Source organism: Perognathus longimembris, chromosome 16 (assembly GCF_023159225.1).
Source record: "Perognathus longimembris pacificus isolate PPM17 chromosome 16, ASM2315922v1, whole genome shotgun sequence".
NCBI lineage: Eukaryota > Metazoa > Chordata > Mammalia > Rodentia > Heteromyidae > Perognathus > Perognathus longimembris.
The window spans coordinates 51,462,119-51,486,253 of record NC_063176.1 but is presented as its reverse complement, the minus strand read 5'-3'; the positions used below and the strand labels follow the sequence as shown (position 1 = coordinate 51,486,253).

The following is a 24,135-nucleotide window of genomic DNA, read 5'->3' as shown; positions in this document are numbered from 1 at the left end:
AGAGAGAGAGAAAGACAGAGATTGAGATAGAAAGAAGAGGCAATGGAGGAGTAGAGGAAGAGTAGGAGAGAGAGAGAAAAGGGATGGGGAGAGGAAGAGAGAGAAAGAGGGAGAGCGAATCCTACCAAATTTATTAACAATAAATGTGTAAAATTAGCATTTGACTAACTAGGTAAATGAGCTGTGTTTTCCAGAAAGTGACATTCTTCCTCATATTGAAATACTCATTATGGCCTGGTACAGCAGGAGATGGGTGGCCCCAATAAATGAAGCTTGGGACCAAGGGACCTGGAGTTCAGGGGAGTGTGTGGGCCTTTTGGATTCTTTTTTTTTTTTTTTTTTTTGCCAGTCCTGGGGCTTGAACTCAGGGCCTGAGCACTGTCCCTGGCTTCTTTTTGCTCAAGGCTAGCACTCTGCCACTTGAGCCACAGCACCACGTCTGGCCGTTTTCTGTATATGTGGTACTGGGGAATCGAACCCAGGGCTTTAAGTATACGAGGCAAGCACTCTTGCCACTAGGCCATATTCCCAGCCCCCCTTTTGGATTCTTGAGCAAACCAACATCTGGGAGAAGAACATTCCAGGAAAAGAAAGAATGCAACAGAGGAAAACTGTATTTCTTGACAGTATTGTATATAGCACTTTGTGGATTCATCAGCAGGATGAGATTGCTAGTGGCCTAAACCGAGTCTCGGATGTTTGCCACTCAATTTTAGGAGCAACTATGTGTGTGCATGAAAAAGTTCTGACCCAAGAAGGAAAAATAGTGAGTAAATACATAAAACTGCAAGTGCCACATGGATTGTATATTTTTTCCAGATGTTAGGAGTAGCTACCTAATTACTGCAAAGCTTTACTTAATGATTGTAGATTTCTTTCCCATATAGAAGTATAAGGTGGCATGTTTCTCTCCCATTTCCTAAGAGTAACACATGAAGCTGAAAGAGACAGGGGAGGTGAGAGGAGTGGAGAAAGACGGGGTGGAGCCGGAGGAGAGGGAGATGAGAACGAGACAGAGAGAGAAACAGAATCAGAGCGACAGAGAAAGACAGAAGCAGAGCGAGAAAGGCAGCAGCGAGAGGCTTTCTTTGTAGAACTTGAGTTTGCAACCTTAGCAAGTCATCTGTTGCGTATCCTATGTGACTGGCAGGATTATACAAGAACTTAATGAAGTAAGGCATGGACAAATTAAATTGTTTTCTTAGTGATCATTCCTTTCTCTTCTCAGCACAGATGACAGCATCTGCTGTGAACCCCGTCTCTGAATGATATCTTCTCTGCTCAACTGTTAAGAAGGAGGACCAAGCCCTCCCCCTACCCTAGATCCCACATTATGAATGTCTACTGTCAAAACCAAAAGACCACAGAATCCATGGCACTTGATGGTTGGCCTTACTATTTTGTAACTATTTCCTTTGCCTTTGGTTTTTGTTTTGTTTTGTTTGGGGCTTGAACTCAGGACCTGGGTGCTGTCCCTGAGCTTTTTTTGCTCAAGGCCTAGTGCTCCGCTACTTTGAGCCACGGTTCCACTTTCACTTTCTGATGTTTAATTGGAGAGAACTCTCACAGACTTTCCTGTCCGAGCTGGCTTTGAGCCGTGATCCTCAGATTTCAGTTTCCTGAGTATTAGAATGACAGGCATGAGCCACTAGTGCCCAGCTTGCCTTTGGTTTTATACACCAGCCTAGGCACTGAGAAAGTTACACTGCATCCACCTGATCAATGAAATAAATAAGAAACTATTTTTACTTGCGGCAAAGTTGCCGAAGTGACAAACATATCTGGTACTGCAACTCATTTTAACTATGAAGATTTCTTATATGTGTTTTCTATTGAAAGAGATAGATGCTGACATTCATACCACAAACTAGTTTCATGTTGAGTCTTAGTTCAAATGGAATGAGCTAGAATTCATTAAAATGAACATCCATAAGGATGGGGATATAACTCAGACGTCAAATGCAAGATTTGGATGTTTTAGGACCTGATTAGAGCCAGAAAATTGCCAAAGTTTCTTTTTAATTGAACAACTTGTAAACAAAACACAATAAAATAAATTTCCATTTGGTGGCAAATAATTGCTACATTTACTTTTCTACCTGGGGACAGGCCACGAGATCATGTTTAGTGTTTCAATGAAGTCTTTGGTAAGAGGTATTGCTCCACGTGTCAGTTTTCTGCGCATGACAAGGGTTACAGGTGTAAAATGCATAGAAGATGAAGTTGAATCATCTTCTCTTCCATAGTTCATTTTACATCCGTCATCAGTCTGTGCATTATGCCTCAAACATTCATCTTTCCCTTGACCTCATCTTCTTTATTCACTCTTAGAATCAACTTTTGGCTTTGCCACACTCACTGTCTGAGGTGATTATTGCATACCAGTCACAGAACTGCCGAGAATGTGGGGAAATCCCCTTTAATCTCCAGGTTCCCCAACTCCATTCACTATCCATTTTTAAGGTTTCATATTCCTTGTAAATTACTACTAGGTGGTGGTTAATCAGGTCTCTCCTTTAAGATTTAAATTTAGCTTTGCATTTTAAAATAACAAAGCCACACATACGGACAGCTGTTGTAGAGGTCAGGTTGTATAAACCCATCTATTTTGGCTAGTACAATTTAAGAGGCAGTGGAACCTTTCTGCCTCCTAGATTTGAGGTTTGATATGTTTGATTTTCATGCTGAAAGTGTTTACCAGACCAGTCTAGCCAAAAGAAGATTCTCTCACAAAGACAAAAAATCTGAGCTATGAGAAATCGGCTCAGAGGACTGGACTGAAACTGTGCTTATGATCCTGTGATTTACTCTGAGAAGAACAATGTGGCATGCTCCCATCCTTGCCTGTACCTTGGTGAACATGGGCTTCCCGTGCTGGGTTACCATGGCACACTGGTCGCAGTCCACCGTGATGGATGAGTTGTGGTAGGACTCCTTGGAGTGTTTGAGGATGTAATACAAGTCTGTCACTCCTCCTTCGAATACAGTGCTGAAATAACGGGGGATCAGGGTCCTGCCGATCGCTGGAAGAGAAGAAGCACAGGGAAACAGTTAACAAAAAATACCCAACCAGTTCCACATACTACATCCCACTGCCAACCTTTCTGGATTTAATAAAATATGTCCAGAAACCATATCAAGAAGCAAATTCTCTTTCCAAACAGTCATGGCCTTTCTGGGTTGTAGCTAATTAAATATAATGGCCTGCTATTTGGGGTAACTTCATTTTTCTAGGTTTGTGTATACTGCACTCCAATAAAATAAGGAGTTAAGGCCTTCTAATTTAGCTACTCAGGAGACAGAGATGGGAGGATCTCAGTTTGAGGCAGGCATAACGTTATTGAAGACACTCATTTTCAGAAACAAGCTGGGCATGTTGCTATATTCCTATGATTCCAGCTGCAAGAAAAGTTGAGGGAGGAGAAGAATTTTGGTCCACAGGTAGCCTGGACAAAAGCATGAGCCTCTACTTGAAAAAAAGGAGTAAAATTAAAAAGGAGGCAGGCAGGCATCAGGTAGTAGAGCGCTTGCCCAAATGTGAGGCCGCAGAGCTCAGTCCTCCGTTCTAGGGGGAAGGAAATGGTAAGTGAGGAGAAGGCACTTCTACTTGGGTCCCTGTATACAGTCTTAAGTCAACATGTTTCCAGGAAGCCTGACACAGCCAATGGGATTTGGTTTTTCAGTATATTATTTATAGACCGATTACCAGATTATATGTTTTATTTTTACTGTTAGTATTGGGGATGTACATTTTAATACCATAATGTTGTGTGCTAGCATTTTCTTAGTGGATCCCTCAGAACAAAACATGGAGAATAGAGAATTGAGACCCCAAAGGATTATTCTAAAAAAGAAGCTATGAAAGCTTCAAATTCACATCATTTGTACATAGATTTTTTAAAGGATTTGTTATTCTATATCTGTAAATACCAAATATGTCACTCTTTTCCCTTTGTCTCAAAGTGTTTTAAAGAATGGAGATTTATTTTTAAGCAGCAATTTACATCTCTTTTCATGAAGACATCACAACTATGCAAACATTGATCTCTTTTATTCTATTTGTGCCTTGTTACCTTATGTGAGTTTGAATATATAGTTTGTGCTTGTAGCTTTGCATTTCTGATGTCTCATCTTAGAAATCCACAATAAATCTTTGTTTTGGCAGTGACGTGAAATTCTCTTACATTGGAAATCCTAACACATAGTATCGGTAATTTTGTCTGTGTGTACATTTTAAGACAAAGTTCCAAAAGTCCCCTCAAGAAATCCAAGCTTTTTAATAAATCTGTTACACTCACTATATAATATTCCATGGAAAACAAAATATTACTTAAGGTAAACTATCAAAAGGAGCTTTAACTATGAAAGATCAACCAGTTATCTTCTGAATGTTTAAAAAATTTAATTTCATTGAAAGAGAATCAATATTAATTCATTACATATAAATTGATAGCTCTTTTGTATGTGGTGTTGGAAGATAATAAGCATAAAGAAAATATACTGTCAAGTTTCTTTCTATAGTGTTTTATTCAAGAATTTTTACACAGAAGAGTAGTCTCTGAATTATTTAAATAGTTCAGTAGTAATTGCTTCATATTTTCTACAGGTAAAATCAGTCAATGAGCATATAGTAAATATTCTAAGAGTTTTAAATTTTTCATTCCAAATAATCCTTAAACGTATATTTTCCTAAACACTATGAATCCCCAGTACTTCCTGTTCATTCTTGAAATACAAAATTCAAATGAGAGTAATTTGAGCCTACCCTTTCCTTAAGCATATTGTAAAGAGAACTTTATAACACTCATTGTACTTCACTAAACAGATAAAATTAATTAAATACAGTTCAAGTATTCTAATTCAGAGCACATTACCATTCATCAACTCAAGTGATTTGACAATTTGGGATATGTACTGTTAAACATAAATAGAAGCCATAAAATGTAGCTAAAGGGGTGGAAATATTTTGTTAACATATCCAAGGAATTGTTACATTCAAAAGGTTATGGCAAGTAACACCCACTGGACATGATATAGTTTATTCACATGCACAAGTTAATTGCTTTATAACACCAATTTCTGTATATTATTCTAATTTTTATTCATAGTTTAAGAAACTCTCAGTGGGAAAAAAGTTTGAGTTTCTTTAACTTCGAATTTAATTTTTTTCATTATTTCCTCAATTCCAGAAAATGTACAAAGTCTATAGTAAATGTACTTAGAGGGAAACATGAGCTTTGTCGCAATGAACAATTTCAAAGACTCTAGGAAAAGATAACAAAAGATGCTGAAGTTTGCTTCCAGTTCCTTTCGCTTTGTCCTTTCTTATCCACTGGGGCTGGCTGCTACTCTGGCCATTACAAGTGTGTTGAGACTTGGAAAACTAGAGTGCTCTACTTAAACTAGGCCGGGCCCTGTGATCAGCTTTCACTAAGAGAACGTGGCACAAACTACCCAGGGGCAGTTTTGAGCTGCACCTTAAGAAGACCTGGAAATTTCCACTTTTCCATGGGAAGGAGTGGGCTGTGTATGCAATGCTCAGCTACTCTAAGATGGCTGGGCTATGAGAAGCTAAACCTCGGCATGCTCAGAGGCCACATGAAAGAGAACCAACAGTGACTGCCTGACTGCCAGTCAGCCCCTAGCACCAGCTTGCATGGGGGAGGCCATCTTGGAAGTGAATTCTTGAGCTCCAGTTGGGACACCTCAAGCTGATGTCATAAGAAAGGGATCAGATGTGCCAGACAACGATTCTCAATCTGCAGAGTAATGAATGAATAAAAAAGTTTCATTTTCAGAATATTTTTCTCAAATGAATAGGATAGCTTTGCTGCTAAAAAAAAAAAAAAAAATGTGACTCATGGACATGTTGAAGCCAGCAGGCACCGAGAGAGAAAGCAAAGCAATGTGATAGACATGGTGGGCTGACTCGGTTCTCATCTCAGCGGGGAATGAAGCCCACTTCTAACCCTCTTCCTTCTCTCCTCTTCCCCTGCGTAAGCTAGTTTGTGTTAGGATTCGATCATCTTCAAGCAGAGGAAACCTGATTAATGCTGTCCCGATCCAGTGTGGAATAAGGAAGTCAACACAGTTATAGAAAGAAGCGAAGTGATGACAGGCAACCCGTCTACTAGAAGAGATATCTGAGTCTCTTTGTGAATCACATTATAGTAGACGTTGCAGGAGATAAAAGGATGTCAGAGACTGTATTAGCTTCCTACTCCTGCTGAAACAAATGACCCCACACTTCGGGACTTGAAACCACACAGTGTATTATTTTACGGCTCAAGCAATCAGACAGGCATCTTGCTGGGCTAATGACACAGTGTCAGCCAGGCTAACGTCTCCTGGAGGCTTCTGCTTTCTTTTGCTTTGAGTATTTTCCCCCCTAACATCTAGTGGTTACTCACGTTCCTTTTGGCCTATTCCCATCTTCGAACACAGTAACAGCAGGGAAAGGGTCTTAAAGGGTGTCTCTCACTTCTTCCTCCCTCGTCCATTTTTGGACCTTTATGATTACATTGGGTCTATTCAAACAATCCATGATAATCTCTTCATCTCACTCTCCTTCATCAGACTGGCAAAGCTTCTTTATCCATGTAGGATAGAATTTCGGCTATCGAGAATTAGAAGGTGGGCATTTTAGGTGACATCATTCTACCTACTGAGGGATTATATGTGCCAAAAGTTTCTGTTAAACAAAGAAGGTATTTAAATGTCACACAGACGGACAGACAACAGACCCATGGAAATACAGAGTTTGTCCATATAGTATATGATATAGGACAGAGAAGCAATACAAAATGTCATATAATTAAGGAAATCAGCCTATGGCTTAACCAGTGTACTTTTTTCTATCACTTTTCACTGACCCATAAAGCTCCATGGTATGTGGTAAAAATGCAAAGATAAACTTTTGTCCCCATCCTTCAAATCCATTTCCATTAAGAGTGTTCCTAAGCATCGCAGTGTCTATAACACAATGAGATAATTTATAATGTTTAAACGATGGATTTGTGATTTTGAACTCTACCAATATCTTCTGCATCCAGAGTTCAATGTACAGTTTTATTATTTTTGAAGCACCGAAAAAATTTGCACATTCTTTTAATATAGTAAATCAAACCACCAGACTGCATAGTCTAATATAAACAGCTTTACAAATCTGGGAGCATTTCAGATTTAGATTCAGAGACTCCTTACTCATCAGCCACATAAGTTCTGAATCTATTTAGACACACATGCATATGCTAAACTTGCCCTTTACATCTATACTTTAATCTCTGGAATTAAAATAATTTCAATATTGATGTACATAAATCTACATAGTGTTCCTAAGACAAAGATTAGATCTTCAAATATTCTTGAAGCGAGAGTAAGATCATTCAAGATTAGATTTTTCTAACATATTTAGGTCAAAGCCCCCAAAGTTGGGAAGTATGGAATGTCAGCACAAGAAGGTTTCTGTGGTATTAGGTAAGATTAGGTAAGTAGAATAAGCCATCCACTATTTATCTATGAGAGAGAAAAAAGAAATGATATAGTAAATTATTCAGGGGCTGAAATGTGTATAAAGAATGTTGAATAATATCTAACCTTGTAGGTAAATATCATTAGCTCACAAATAGCTAACAGTCATTCATAGCTCGTGTGGATCTTGAGACCTGCATTAAGTCCCTAAAGAAAGTTGTCGTTGTTCTCATTTGTCTCCATCCATCTCCCGCAGCTCTTTGTGTGGAAGCAGGCTCTAGTTTCCATCTTTTCTCTAGGTAGTACTTGTGGGTATGAAGACTTGTACAGGATACTCAAAGATACTAGCTGGAACCATTTAGAAACAAAATAATAGAAGGAGCAAACTCATCTAGAAGAGGTAACTATTGTGCATCCTCCTCAAACAGGAAGTCTTAATTTCTAAGACATTCTGCCTCTGTTAGTAATTATGAAATAATTTTCTTAAAGTCTTATGGATGTGCATACATAATTCATACATCCATTTTCAAGTGGACAAAGATATGGAAAGAATTACTTATTCACATTTTGGCTTTTTTTAAAAAAAAATAAACAACAATAAGAGATGGATTGTCTGAATCTGGATAGTTAATAGAGTTCTGCTAGAGCTCTGGTGGCTCAGAAATCCACATAGAAATTCAGTACTGAAGGAGGGAAGAAGCACAAAGATTCATTATACTCTGGACTTACCTGTATTCAAAATTGGATGAATGCATTATGATAATATGTAAATGAAAGTGCTCCTTGCAATGAGAAAATAATGCTGATGACAAATAACCATCAAAAATAGTCAAAATAGTGGAAATGAAACATGAGGAAACTTTGATGGGGGTGATAGCAGTTCAAGGCAGCTTCTGTTGTTTTTGGTTAAGTGAAAGAAAGTCACAGTAGCTCCACTGCCACATTTGTTCTTATTTTCATTCTAATATGCCTTTTATTTATTTTCTCCACAAAGACAATTTGGTTTAAATACCTTCTCTCTGACTGGCTTTCTTGTTCTTTTAAGAATTTATTCATTTTAAATATGCTTAGTAAGTACCTATGGTGGAACAAACATTGTTGTAGGTGCTATAGAAAAATCACAGAGGTCGAAGAGGAGGTGGGGGAAGGCAGCCTGGTTGGGCTGAGTGAGGGGGGGCTGGCAGAGCTGAGTTCCGATGAAACAAGGCCATGTGTAGGTTTGCGAATGGAGAGGCCTTGGCCCCTGGAACCAGCAGTGGCAAAGCTCAGAGACTGGCACAAATGTGGATTGGATGAGCATGGTGTGTTACAGAAGGGAGTCAGTCAGTGCACTGTCAAGGAGACAAAGATGGTAGATGAAGATGGAGAAAAAGTCAGGAATGGAGTTTATAAGAAATCAAATTAGGCCCTTTCTTTCCTTCTGTTTTCTCCCTAGCAAATTTTTAATAAATTTTAATCACAGTACCTTCCATTTGTGCAAAACAAGATAAACATTAAAAAAAGATAAACCCCAGCCCTGTTCTTACAGAGTCTCTGCTCAAGAAATGCTTAATGCCATTAATTTTTAAATAAGGGCAAGCATGATCCATACAAAGGCTCTATCTGGTTCTTTTTTTTTTTTTTTGGCCAGTCCTGGGTCTTGGACTCAGGGCCTGAGCACTGTCCCCGGCTTCTTCCAGCTCAAGGCTAGCACTCTGCCACCTGAGCCACAGCGCCGCTTCTGGCCGTTTTCTGTATATGTGGTGCTGGGGAATCGAACCTAGGGCCTCGTGTATCCGAGGCAGGCACTCTTGCCACTAGGCTATATCCCCAGCCCTCTATCTGGTTCTTGACTGTTTATTGGCTGGCACACAAGAGCTGATGAACTGATACAACATATGAATGAATGTGTTGATTCCAACTTGGAGGAACTTTTAAACCCGATTTCACTTCATTGAACTCAGTCCAGTGCTTTAGTAGAATCAGATTGTTTCAGATGTACTGTGGGCTATTTCTTTCAGATGTGTGCCATTTATGATGGTCAGAAACTCTTTAGCCTTTGAATCGGGGTACTGACTATAACGTGGTATGGGAGAAATGTCTAGCCATGGAGGCCTCCTCCTGGCTGGGATATAGAATTAAAATCTTTGCATGACTCCTGTAGTAAGTATGGTTAGTGAGGGCTTATGGAGAGACTGGGGTGTTAAAGAGAGACCTAAGCTAGTGGATGAGTAGATGTCAATCAGGTACGTAGGGCAGGAGACAAGAATGGTCCTGGCACATATTAAGAAGGTTGGCTATTTGTCATCCTCTGGGCAGCTGCCTACTCCCGAGGGCTGTTCTGCTACAATGGGCTCTCTCACTCCTCATGACACAACAATATTCTGCTAGTTATTGCCAACTGTTCAAGGCAGCTCACATCTGGTACATTAATTTTTGCCCATGCGCTTGTACTTTTTATGCTGACATTTTTATAACTCCTTATTGTTTCATTCTTCAAGATGAACTTTAGGATAATTTTTCTAAATTAAAAATAAATGCAAGAGGTTGTTGAAAGGGGTGACAGTGGTCGAGATGCACTGTATTCATAAATTGCTTCGGTGAATGGCAACTCCTTTGTACAACTACTTAAAGATAATAAAAATAAGAAATATATGCAAGCAAAATTCATTCAATTTAGATTTAGTAAGAGAGAGTCCATACCACTAAACATATCCAAATCTTCCTATACAGGGATATGGAATGTATGTCCATTTTAGTTTTAACTTTTATCTCAAAAAATTCCTTGGTAGTCTATAGAATGTTAGAAATAAAGGAAATATTTTGTAGAATGATGTTTCAGTTATGCTGAATGTAATTTTTATTATATTTCTATTTATCACCTAGATATGTATCAGAATACTTTTTTTTTTTTTTTTTTTTGGCCAGTCCTGGGCCTTGGACTCAGGGTCTGAGCACTGTCCCTGGCTTCTTCCCGCTCAAGGCTAGCACTCCGCCACTTGAGCCACAGCGCCGCTTCTGGCCGTTTTTTTTTTTCTGTGTATGTGGTGCTGGGGAATCGAACCTAGGGCCTCGTGTATCCGAGGCAGGCACTCTTGCCACTAGGCTATATCCCCAGCCCCAGAATACTTTTTTTTTGCATCCTCTTACTAAGTGTTTTTGGAATGATTTAAAGAAGGGTTTTCTAGGTAAAGAAATCAATATTTCCCAAATATAGATAATTATGTTCTCTTCTTTCCAATATTTATGATTATTTTTTAAAAATCTCCTCTTGTTCCAATGAATAGAATCAACTTGCAGGAAAATAATTAAATAATAAAGGAGTGAACAATCTTGTTTTTCCCTTCCTCTCCTGGATAGTCATTCTCCTTACCATAGTGGGGAGTAACCCTATCTGTCATGTGGGAGACAAGAGTTCAATTCTTCAGTGGGGAGACAATTGTCCTTTTCCCTAATCTTGATATAGCTAAGGATTAGCTCTAGAATTAGTGGAAGTTCTCTAGCTTGATTCTATATCAAATTACTTATGGAGAAAAATAAAATAAATTGTTCAAGTCCTTAATAGGTGTATAATACCAGGTTGGGAACTAACTCCATGATGGGAAATATGTGATTCTTCTTACCATTGGCTGTTCCTTCTGCTTGGCTCTCTCTCTCTCCCCTGACCATTGTACTTGATGAAAAAAAATTATGTCTACTTATTATGTTTTTTCTTTTTAATCTAGAGAAATGCTGACTTGGATGAAATGGCTTTTCTAACTTCTCAGTTGGCTGTTTTCTTTTAGAAGACTATGAATATATTTTCAGTTATTGAACAAATTCTTGTACTTAGGAGTCTAAAGCTTACTCTCTGGCTCAAGCACACACACACATTTTGGGATAATTCTCTTGCATAAGTGTAATTTAAATTCATTCTAAACACAAGTAAAAGCAGTATCAATATGAGCCACTGTGCTGGCAACTGGCATAATGGGCCAGAAAAGAAGTCAAATTTAGTCCAGTAATCCTAGTAAACACTTTCTAGATCTTAAAATGTACCCTTAGTTGATTCCATATTGGTTGAAAGAAAATCATTAAAAAAAAGAGCATGTTCAGTGTGTCTCCCTGATTTAAGCAGAAACAATCTTTACTCATAGCAGCACTGATTAGATCCTGATTAGTGATTATGAATGGCACTTAACGTATGTGGAAAAAAATAAAACACAAAACAGTGATAATTATTTAATAAACGTAATTAGGTTACCCATGATTATATTCCACACCCTTATTTTACAAGAGAGCAAGCTGATGGCCAGAAAAATAAAACTGTGTATCTACTTAGAGTCAGAGTGGAATGAAATAGAATGCTTCTTTTAATTATCTTTTTCTTAACCAGCTAGTAACCAGCTGGGTTACTTCTGTAATCTGATGCAACCTTACTACTAATTTTGGCACAGGGGATTGAACCAGTGTCCATACATGATAGGTAATGCTCTACCATAGAGCTACTACATCCTTAGTCACTTTATTACATTTGCACAGAAGTGCAAACAATGAAAACATTTCTTTTGCAGACGCTAACTACTCAACAGTCCTGATTCTGATCTCTCAGCATTAAACAGGCCTTTCCCCCTGAATTTCCTTTCAGCCAAGCCCAACCTTGTGGCAGAGTATGGCTGACTCAATGGATATTTCCATTGTGCTTAGAATTTTCAATAGAATAAACATCAAGGAGGAAAATTCATCCATAAATATGGCCAGTAAAATAATGCTACTTGTATCTGGACTTTGAAGCAAAAAACAACCACAAAACAAAGACCACAAACCTTTCTAGGATGTTAAGACAGAGAACCAGTAAGGTTTATTTGTTTAAATATCTAGGGTTCATTAACACAGAAGTATATAACTCTAAAATTCCCCTGGTCACCTTATACTCACCAATCTCATTGTCTTCATTATGAATCATTTTTATGAACCTGTCACATGGGCTTCTAGGGGTCTTAATTATATATTTATGTCTGTGTCTCTATACATTTCCGTGCCTTTGGTTTGATTTACACAAAAGTTATCGTATGAGATGTAGCTATATGGAATTTTCCTTTTTCACTCAATCAATTGTATATTTATCTAGTATGGCATTTATAAACAATCAGTGTATATAATGGTTTAACTCATTGTTTCTTTCTTTATACACTGCAGAATATGACTCTCCTCACATGTTATTGAGACATTCCCAAGCTGGTGGACATACAGAATGTTTTTCAAGTTATTTTTTCCCCAGTAAGGCAAACACAAGCACAGAGAAGGCAAAATATACACATTTGTTTACCTGATACCTGCAATTGCCCTGTGAAATTTTATTACCATTTTACAGCCTCATCTGTGCCAATGTACTTCTTCACCTACTTTGTTTCTTTATTTTTCTTTTCTTTATTTTTGTTCTGTTTTAGCAGTCCTAAAGTTTGAACTTAGAGCCTTTCGGCTTGCCGGGCTGGTGCAGTGCTGCTGAGGCATGCCTCCAGCTCTTATTTTAGGATAGACTCTTGCTCCCTATGAGGAGGGCTCCTGGGTTGTGTGTGACCCACTTACTTTTAGACTTCCATCATGGCTAGAATTATAGGCATGCACCATTACAACCTGTACATTCTGGAAGGTTTTTCTGCCTGGGATGGCCGGGAACTGTAATCCTCCTGTTCTCATCTTCCCAAGTAGCTAAGATTACAGATGTGAGCCACTGGCACCTGGCTTTACACATCAGTCTCATCTCTGACACATAGGACTGAAATAACCACCAAATCAGTGGGCAGTTGCATGAGTATCATAGGTGTATAAATTACTCAGCACTGAGCCTGGCGTTGTTAAATTCATGTTAGGTCTTCTTACTTCTCCTGTAATACTTTCTAATACACGGACTTTGAGAGAGCTCACTGAATTGTAGTCATCAATTTTATTATCTTTTCTTCCGTGACTGTCATTCCCGGAAGGCAGGGTCATTTCTGGAGCATTTCAGCATCACTGCCCATTTGGGATGTAAATAGCTCCTTTTGAGATGTTTGGCAAAGGGATTGGCGCAGACATGGCATGGCTGCCTGGACTGCCTGCCAATCAACAACCTGTGATGCATACGCGTGGGCTTCCACTGCAGTTGTGAGAGGCCACTTCCAGTTCATGGCCGGAGAACCATCATAAAAAGAGGGAAGTAAGACTTTAGCTCCCCTGTCTGGAACCGTCACATCTCAGTGTGCTAGTCCAGACAATTGTGGGTTAGGGATTAATTATTTTAGAAAAATATCCATCTGAGGATTAAATTTAAGGTTGAGTTTTGCAAAGAAACACAGTGACTCCTATCTCAGACTACAGAGTTGATGGGGAGTCTCCCCTCCCTCCTACTTATGCACACGATGGACAAACATTCAAACTTCACACCAAAAGCACACTTCTTCCGGTGAGGGGGAGCAAGGACTCTTTAAATCAGCATCCCAGAAGCACTTTACAGGGGTGCTAAAATCCTTGGAACCAAGAAGCAGTAACAGAGGATCATGTTCCCATTTCACATTCATCCATGGGGGTTGTGGTTCTGACCTTCAGACTTGGTCTACATGAAAAGGAACAGCCGAGCTGATGGAAGTAAATGTTGCCTGGGCTTCCTTGCCGACACTGCAGCTCGACTGTATCTACCCAAGTCTGGTAAAACTGCACAGGCACCAGCTCCTGGGGCTGACCTTCTGTGCGTGAGTTTTCAGCAAAGCCAGAGGATGGAGGTAGGGAGGAAGGCCTCTGGGCCTCCGGTGGGCGGGGCCTGGAGACCTCCACCAATGATCCCTGGCCAACTAAACAATGCACACAACCTCTCCACGGTCCACTACCACCTGATCATCCCACGCTTGAAGCCATCCCATCTTTTCACAATGAAGGGACTGGGTCTCTTATTTGTTATGGTTTCCTCTAATCATGCCTATAATAAAGTTTAATTTATAAATCAGGCACAGTAAGCAATTAAATAACAATAAACTGACAATAAAACAGAACAATGATAGCAATATGTTGTAAGAAAATTGATGTAAGTGTAGCTTCTCTGCCTTAAAATACACACTTGCCTAATAGTCTTGTACTGATGTGAAATGGTACAGAGTTTATTGGATGAACATGGCACTGTCCAATCTGATTAAAGAGACTTTCTCCAAATGACTAATGGGAAGGAATGCAGATAGAGTCTGGATGGGCTAACCAAAGGGAGGATTCACATCCAGGTAGGCCAAAAGGCAAACTAGTTATTTCCAGAACTTTCCACTTAGAATTTTCAGACTACTGAATATAGGTAAATGAAACCTCAGAAAGAAAAACTGTGGATAAACGCAAGTGGAGATGGGGAGACTACACACTCTTTCCAGATAATCTTGAGAAAATTTTCTTAGCCAGACTCTCAGGACACAAGAGTCATCTCATAGATCTAGCACCGGCGAGGTCGGTTACATACAGTAAGCACTCAAGAAATGCTTACCAAAGTGAGAAAGATGGGTTAAAGTACAGGTATCAAATCAAGAATCATCCAAAACGAGTGTACATTATTTCTTCCACAGAGAAGAACAAAATGATCCGAAATGTTTTCATGAGTTAGTTTGCGAGATGATTGCCTCAGAGGATTTAGACAGAGAAACTTCCATATCTGTACCTCACTTTCTATCCTGGCAAACCCAGGGTTAATTTTATTCACTTATCTGAAGTTTTTAACTTGTCCAAGATTCCCAAGATTAAAGTCAGCAGGGCCGGGTAATCTAGGTACACTCTTCTGCTTGTCTGTTGATTTTTCACAATTTTCGGACATTCTTTCTATAGTTTGCATTGGAAAAGGCTGGAACATATCTTGCTACGTTAAGAACAGCTCTTTTCAAGTCTTCCTTTCTTCATTCCGTGCCCATCCTCTCCCTCCCTTCACTCTAAGGCTTTTGTTTTCAGAATTTTGTTCTTTCCTTAGAGAGAACATTTTAGCAGCCCAGGTTTATGGCTACCGTAAAGAAGAAAGTTTGAAAGGCAAAGTCGGATGTGATCCCAGCCTTATAACAAACTCCTGTCAAAACATAACAAACCGCAGCCAGACATGAGCCCGGCAGTGACAGGATGCAAGACCATAAAGATGATGGAGATCAGACTGGACAGGCACTTTATGGAAACAAACACCTTTTTTTGCAAACAGATCGGGTGAATGGAACACTGAAAAAAAATGCCCCAGGATAAAAAAAGAATGATCGGAAGAAATAAGGACAAAAACATAAAATTCAAATGACAGTCCAGCCCAAGGAGATAAACTCAGGGCAGACAAAGAATCCAATTTTACTAAATCAAGGCGACGTCTCCTTCTGACTTTAATTGACCTCAGTAAGTTGAGTCCTGAACACACATAAAATTAAGATGTGGAGAAATGGACGCCCAGTGTGGGGGGAGTTTTGCATTGATATTTCGCTCTCTCAGGACAGGACTTGGTTCTGTATAGGAAATATGAAATTATCCAGCCCTCTTGGAGGCAAGCACCAAGGAGACATAGCATGGTGCAGCCAGAGATTCAGTAGCCCTAAAAGTTCCACAGAGAAGCTTCTAGATCAGAGGTCTAGGTTTTGCAATGTGCCCAGACATCAATTCAAGTTTCTTTTTTTTTTTTTTTTTTTGGCCAGTCCTGGGGCTTGGACTCAGGGCCTGAGCACTGTCCCTGGCTTCTTCTTGCTCAAGGCTAGCACTCTGCCACTTGAGCCACAGCGCCACTTCTGGCCATTTTCTGTATATGTGGTGCTGGGGAATCGAACCTAGGGCCTCATGTATATGAGGCAAGCACTCTTGCCACTAGGCCATATCCCCAGCCCCCAATTCAAGTTTCTATGATGCTGTCTTTACTGGAAAGAAGTAGGCACAAGAGAGGAACTGAAAATGAATATATGCAATTAATCAGGATGCCAAGACTTTGTTTAAGAAACTAGCAATATTAAAAAAGGAGAAAGAAGGCAATAAATACAATGGTCTCTCCTTGAGAGAGCACTAGAGTTACAAGAGGTGGGAGGCTTTGTTCTGCAGCTATCCTTTCTGGTTGTTCTTTTTGCCTTTCTTTTTCTGATTTCCATAACCAAGCTGGTTAGATGTCCTTTCTGAGAATTCTAGGGATAGGTTACATTTCTTTGGTGCGATGTTTATCACGTCACGGTAGTTCTTAAATACAGACTATGCCTGGACGATGTTAAGCTATAGATTTGGAGGTCTCTGTCTGCAGTGGTTACTGATTCAGCAGGACTGGGATGAGATGAGGTCTGACATTTTTAACAAGTATCCCGGATGCTTTGGATGTAGCTAAAATTTAGACCTCGTTCATATTTTATTTGAACTGTCTCTGTGTTCTGTTGATACATGTAGGTCCCATGATACCAGAATCCTCATAAGCCCCATTCAAAATTGTACTCATTTCGTTTGTCAGGTCACCCAGCACCTAATTGCGGCCACCACCAGGTAATGCACTTATATACATGCAACACATATATGTTACATTATATAATGTGCAAATGCTAACATTATGCATGCTACATTAGACACATGTAATATAATGCATATAATGTAGTGCACACATGTGTGAATGTGTGTCCATTGTGTACATGTAATATCTATACTGTCAGTGTGTGCATGCATATACACATATGCTTATATATAAATACACACCGATAGGTAGATAGATAACAAATAGACTGACATAGCTATTGAGTGAATGCAACATGTTGTGCTTGGCAGGTTACAGAGTCTGCTAACAAAGAATGCATAATAAACAAACAAACAAACAAATAAATAAATAAGAATGTTGCTGCTTGCAGTGTTGAGGGCTGGGCTAGTGTGTCAGAGCCAGCATTGGCCATCACAGATTTCCTTCATGATGGACGGCTGAGAGAACCAATGGGATCTCAGAACATAAAACACAATAAAAAATAATTGACTTCCCACTGTTGCCAACATCTAGCTGGCAACAGGTTGTCTTACTCCCACCAGAGACTACTTAGGGCTCTCGGGGAGGTGGGGGTGCACACCCCGATCCTTTGGTCAAGGCAATTTAGAACATCAAGTGAGAACTTCCCCTCATGGCACTTCTGCGGAGAGGTATATCAATTTCAAACCACTGGGGCTACAGTAGGGACCACATGGTGGTGAGACAATTTGGGGAAGCAAGTCTGAAAGACGAAGGCTTTATGATAACGTTTCTAAACTGTTATGTTCCCGAGGCTGCTTGCCCTCCAACTTCACATGTTAAAATTCAGTTGAGTACTGAGCTTTACCCAGGGTTCATTAGAGTGGGGCCATAGACTGCTGAATTTGCTGGGGAGGAGGCATCTGCAGCTATCTGAGAAGCTCATTCCTGGACCCACCAGGCCACTGTGAGCACGTACGAATTGATAACCAGGGTGATCATTTGTGCAAGTTCAGGCTGTGGAGATTGGAACACTACCTCACTAGTGGACTATATCGGTTGGCAGGCATGTGTTTCATAACCCCCATAACTCCCTCTTGTTTTCACAAGCTTGCTAGTGCGTATCTTCGTTGTTGTTTTTCTTGGCTTCATAGGGTTTTTGTCCCCTTTCTTTCACCAGAGAAGTTAATGGTAGAGAAAATTTAAGGAGAAAAAAAGTCAAGGTAGCAGATTAAAAACAAACAAACAAGTGTTTGTTTGGTAACCATTTCAGCAGTAGTTCGAACTCCACAGAAAGGATTCTCAGTGCGTATTTTAATATCTGTTGTCAATGTGTTGCTTGTATCAGATGCATTGCTTCCTCTGCTGGAATAATTATCGAGGTTGGGAAGCAATAATCTGCCACCATACTTTAGCCACCTGAAGTGCGAAAGTTCTGAGCTGAAAAGGGCCATATCTACCTCAGTCGACTCTACATCTTGAATGTCCAAAACACTGCCTGACACACAGTTGCCAAATAATTAATGTGTTCACCATATCAGGTCTCTAACAGTTGAAAGAGCTGACCAGGTGGGTTGGGAGCCTACCAGGCAGATTTGACCCAGGCAAGAAATATGGCTTTATGTGCAAGTGAAATGAGATTAGAAGTAAATTCTGAATAGTTGAGCTTACATGACTCAGACTATGTAGAAGGTGAAACTTGTAGGAAGAACACAAGCAAAGAATAAGTGTTCAGATCAACCAAGAAATGAATGTTTCCAAGGCATATTTTTTTTTCTTACAGGCATGAACTGCCATAGTCAGCTAACACCCATATACCTACTTTAAAAAAGAAAGGCTGGGTTCATATGGCCAGGATGAGGCAGTGCTTAGAGTTACAGAAAAATAGCTACAGTTTAATTTTTCCTATATTCCAAACTCCCTTAAATCTTCCAAATGCCTTGGGAATTAATGACAAGACATCAAGAAGAACAATGGCCGTTGGCCAGATTCCCGTAGAGGTTTTAACTGAAAAGCTTTGGAGTTCAGCTTTGGAGTTTCATTCAAAAGTTTTGAATGAAATGCATTTTCACTGAAGACAGTAACTATTAATAGATTTGAACAAGGCAATTTTAAAATTAGACATAAATATTCCCAATTTAAAATGTCTATGATTTTTAACACCCCAGTAGAGTTTGTTTTCTTCCCCTCCCCTCTGTTTATGATCATGGTAAAATATTGAGGAAGTCAGATGGCATTTTATGTATCTACTACAGATTAGAAGCATTTTCTAATGGGGAGGGGGGGAAGAGGAAACATTCAAATCTTTATATGCAGAAAAATCATGTATATACTGTTAGTGACTAATTCAAACCTTATACATAAACAGTGTCATAGGATGTACCTGTCTTAAGGTTGAGATCTTATAATGATCCAAGTTCTCATTGACATATTTCTCTAACAGCAATTTTCTCTTGTTTATTTTTCTATACCCACCCCTATACACTTTTAACCAAATCCTAAATAGTATCCTTGCTTCATTCCAAAGTCAAACCTAGGGAGGTCCTTTGCCCTTTCATTCAGTCTTATATCTCCAGCACCCAGCCTGTTTCCTGGTATGGAGCAATCACTCAATAAATATTTGCTGAATAAATAAATAAACGATGACTGCTATGAATTCAGCAAAAGATTAGCGTATCCCCTCAAGTCCACCCGAACACTGGGATTCCAAGCATGGCAGGTCGACTCTGCGATGGCTTCAGCGGTCCCTGTTTATTAGAATTTACACCTTTGTGTCATCTCTTCCTGAAGAGTGGATATAATGTCCTGTGGTGAAGGGCTATTGTTTTCACTGTTAGATTATAAAAAGGCTGGCTTGTTAAGCTTGCATATTGTTCTGAGTTGCCTGATAGAACTGATGCTTCCATTTCCCAGAAAACAAGGGCACTGAGTGTGCTAAGTGACCAATCCTTGCAGATCTCATCTGAGTTGGAGATAGATGTAGCCCCAGATAGCACCTTGATCAAAGCTTTGTGAGAACCTCTGACTCTGAGACACTCAGTGAACGCACGAACTGCGTGCTTCACCCTCAGTGACTGTGAGATCTTAAACATGTGTGCTTATTCTACTGCTCAGTTTGGAGGGTTTTATTTCTTATATGATAGTATTTATCTAATGCACCAACTCTGTATGGCTCACTTTCTAGTCTCCTTATCCAGTGGTTTTCTACATGCTACATTGACCTCAGGGAGCCCTGTCTTTATTTACTTCATGATACTGCACGTCTACACTGACAATTCAACTGAAGTTTGTTCATCTGAGCTCATGTCAATGATAGTCTACAATGGGCCATGATATAATGAAGTTGAGGACTGTGAAAGACAGAAAGAGTAGAAGAGTTGGTCAGGAAACTTGAACGGGTGATTTTTTTTCCCCTCCCAGTTTCTGGCTTCTAAAGGAAGACCCAGGACAAGAAACAACAGATCCAATAAGTATTAGAGTGATACTTTTGAGCTGGGACATAACTTGGGCATCACTTATAGAAGGGTAATTTGGGCACTACATCTAAGGGCCAGGATATAATAGCTGGGAATGGGCTGAAATAAGGTATATCTACCTAAAGTTGGTTCCTTCTAATTCACACATGGGTTTATGGTGCTGTGGTTGTTGCTTTACTTTAATAACAATGAGTAGACTAATGCAGGCCTTATATAAGAAAAGTAACAGTCCCTACAATTATGGTAGCACTTGGAACTCACATTATGTCATGTGACAAGTTTTCTATTTTAATTTCTGTTGTGTACTCTAGGACAAATATGTTGTGATAACCCCAGACAATTGCAAAGATGCTAATGATGCAGCTATATCCAATGTATCAGTTAGCAAAGCATGCAACTAGACATATCAGAAAGGCAGAGAAAGATCAAAGATGGATCCAGCCAGGGCTTACAAGCAATGCTATGAGGGAAACATAAGAGCTTTTCTGTGTAGGAGCTGTCATTCCTGTTTTGAAAGCTTTGATCCTCCTTTCCAATGTCCTCGTTTCTCAAGCAAGCTGTAGATGAGTAGAGGCTCACACCGAGATGTAGCTCCTGCAGCCTAGCAGAACCATGACTGTGAGGGTGATTTCCCATGTAGAATCATTGCAAGAAAAAGGCATTAGGTATAAGTAGTTTAAAACACTACCGCAGATGATAGTGTAACAATTGGGTTATACTGATGGGCAAATTGTGCAAGCCATTAATTTACAGAAGAGATCATTGAGGCTCACGGCACTTAAGTGGCCTGCACTAGATTCCCCACTGTGTCAGTAGCAGAGCTGAGTCTGGTCATGCTAGGTCCACAAAGAATCCCCAAGAAGATCACACCAAGAAGCCTTAGCCATTCTCTGTGCCAAAATCCCCCAGACAAAAGAAATGGAAGATGAAGAGTTGTAAAGACCACATTGACCAAGAAATAGGCTTGGTAAAATCATACTTGTTTGGCAGTTAGTCTATGTAGTAAATTAAGTATGACACACTTCCAACAGGTCTCTGGGTACTTAGGAGATAATCCAATCCCTAAACAATACAATTCCACGATTTACTAAACATCCTTTAGGCTGTATGTCAAGTTATATTTATGTGTTTTGTGCTCAACACTGCATCTTTATTCTTTGAGGTTACTAATAGAAATCATTTCATTACAGTAAATCTTCTTACATCTGGAAGAAGGGAGAATAGGGTGAGGCAGGCAAAGTGAGAATTTGAATCATTAAGGAACCAAAACCATTTAACAATTTTAGACAGATGACTATGTTTTTAAATTTTATAATTTACCTGGTAGCTAAAACAAGAAGAAAAGCTTTGAAACAGTTGGGAATCAAAACAGTTCACATAGGATTTGCAAAAAGAAAAGTCGAGAAACCATTTGGCAGGAAACGCAATATAATTGCCCTAAGACTTTAAGAAGCACTATCTATGTTATATTAAATTTTCCCCTGCAATTTGTATTCCTTGATAACAAAGAAGTTGTCAGCTAGGTGTCCATTTGGACCTGATTTAACTGAAATTGGAAACCCCATCTGATCACAAACAATTGAGTTTTGAAATTTCTCAAAACCATTTTTCTCCAGGAAAAATGAATGCTCCTATTGTCCTGTTGTTATAAACCATCACCTCCTGAAACATTTCCTTTCATCTTACCCAGTGCAAAGAAATGTTCGCAAATTCTATTTTGGTGAGGTCTAAATGAATGAGATTTCAGCTACTGAAACCGAATTGTTTACTTCTCCTTCTCGTGATGGATGAATCAGAATCCATCACGAGGAAGTCTTGAATGGTCTATGGAAGTTCTTGCTCCTTGCTTAGGCTGACTCATTTTTTTAAACTTAGCATCTCTTGTTCTTACAAAAATGTGGCTTTTTTTCCCAAGAGTAGTTGAATAAGAGCTATTACTTATGTAAACAATGATGTGGGTGCTTAAATGTCATGTGGCCATTTTATAATGTACATGATGCCTTATTCATAATTTCACAAACCCTGATGGAGTACCTACACTGAGCCAGTATGGCTGTCTGGACCAATAGTCCCATCTGTCTTGCTGGAGTTGAAAACCTACTTAACAATAAACAAATATTGCACAAGTCAACATATAATAATAAATTATGACAGAAGCTACCAAGAGCATCCCTAGATGCTCTGGGAATATAATGAGGAGAGGTAGCTAACGTCATCACAGGCTAGAGAAAGGAATGGGTATAGTGTCATGGGAATGAAATATTCTCCACTATCTTAATTGTGGACGTTTATTGTTTCATTCTTCTATGAAGAATCAGCAAAGAGGTTCTTGTGGCCAATGTCTGTGATACAAAGGAGAACAAAGCAAATTCTTTGTTAAAGTAGAGAGATGCCTGGTGAACTGAATCAGGTTTTGAGTTCGGGCTCTACCACTCACTATCTGGGCACTTAGGTAAGAGTGACTGCTCTTCTCCCCCTGTGATCCATGTTCATATTTTTACAATGAGATGTTAATAATGCCTTCCTCATGGGATTCAAGAATGACGAGGAGTCAATAAATGAATACGCACGAAGTCCCTGACACATGAGCAGATGCGATTCCAGGTGAATCATTAACATCTCACCTGACTCTGAAAGAGAGAATCTGGCTCTTGTGCTCACAGTCAGACACTATAGCCTTAAATGTGTGTATGCATTTGTGTGTATGTGTATGTGTGACTGCACATGTGGGCATACCTGTATTGGTGTGTGTGTGTATGTATGTATGTATGTGTGAGAGAGAGGGAGAGAAAGAGGGAGGGCGAAAGGGAAGGAGGGAAGAAGGAAGAGAGGGAGAAAGTGATAGTAAGAAAGAGAAAGAGAGAGAAGAAAGAGTACTCGTAGTTCTTTTCAGAATGATATAACTATGACAGAAAAACCACCAGTTCTAAATGATGGTGTGAGATTTGAAAACCATGAAGAAGAGAAGAATACACATGAAGAGATGGAAACAGAGCACATTTTGGATTTGGACTTGGTGGCAGGGTTGGGAAATGAGGAAAGGGATGGTATTTCTCCCATGAGGGGGAGCTGCATCTAAGAGGCAGACTTAATTTCAGGAGATTGGAGGTAGGTTACAAGAAGTTGGTATATGCAGAGTATCTATAATGGCCAAAGGTTCTGAATAAAGGGGTAGACCATCATCCACTACCTACAAAAGTACAAGGAATGAAAAAAGAAGGAAAAAGTGAAGTCTAGAGTGTCCTGTCAGAGCTCTGAGTCATGAGTTGTGTGGGCTGGGAAAGCAAATAGTTTAGAAGTTCAAGGGCATGCCATGGTCACAAAGAGACAAGGCTGGAAGGATGGAGCCAGACAGCAGAGGCATACCTTGATATGGAAGGCTAATAAGAAATAGCAGAAAGCCAGGGATTGGTGGCTCACACCTAGAATCCTAGCTACTCAGGAGGTTGAGATCTGAAGATTTCAGTTCAAAGCCAGCCTGGGAAGGAAAGTCCATGAGACTCTTATCTCCAATTAATTTCCAAAAACATCAAAAAAGAAAGAACAAGAAAACAAAAGAAAAAGCCAGAAGTGGAGCTGTGGCTGAAGTGGTAGAGTACTAGGAACAAAATAAACAACTCTGATATAAGAGAAAAATCCCAACAGTATGACTTCTCATCTCCAAGATATCAAATTGTATCAGAAATGTGAGTTATTTGGATAAAACCATGGACAGAGATAAACAGAAAACACACAGAACAAGTAATTCTAAGGAAAAGACTAAATACGAAAATGAGATGAGTACAAAGCTGTGACAAT

The 24,135-nt window shown here is 39.5% G+C and overlaps 1 protein-coding gene across 11 annotated transcripts in view; it reads right to left on the bottom strand.

Moving 5' to 3' along the window:
* The window catches only part of Ldb2 (LIM domain binding 2), a 303,383-nt gene that overhangs the window by 56,395 nt on the left and 222,853 nt on the right, over positions 1 to 24,135 (bottom strand). For all 11 annotated transcript variants that reach the window (XM_048364046.1, XM_048364040.1, XM_048364042.1 and 8 more), the window contains exon 3: positions 2,851 to 3,023. In XM_048364046.1, coding sequence (XP_048220003.1) covers positions 2,851 to 3,023 — 173 coding nt within the window. The remainder of the gene's footprint in view (positions 1 to 2,850; positions 3,024 to 24,135) is intronic.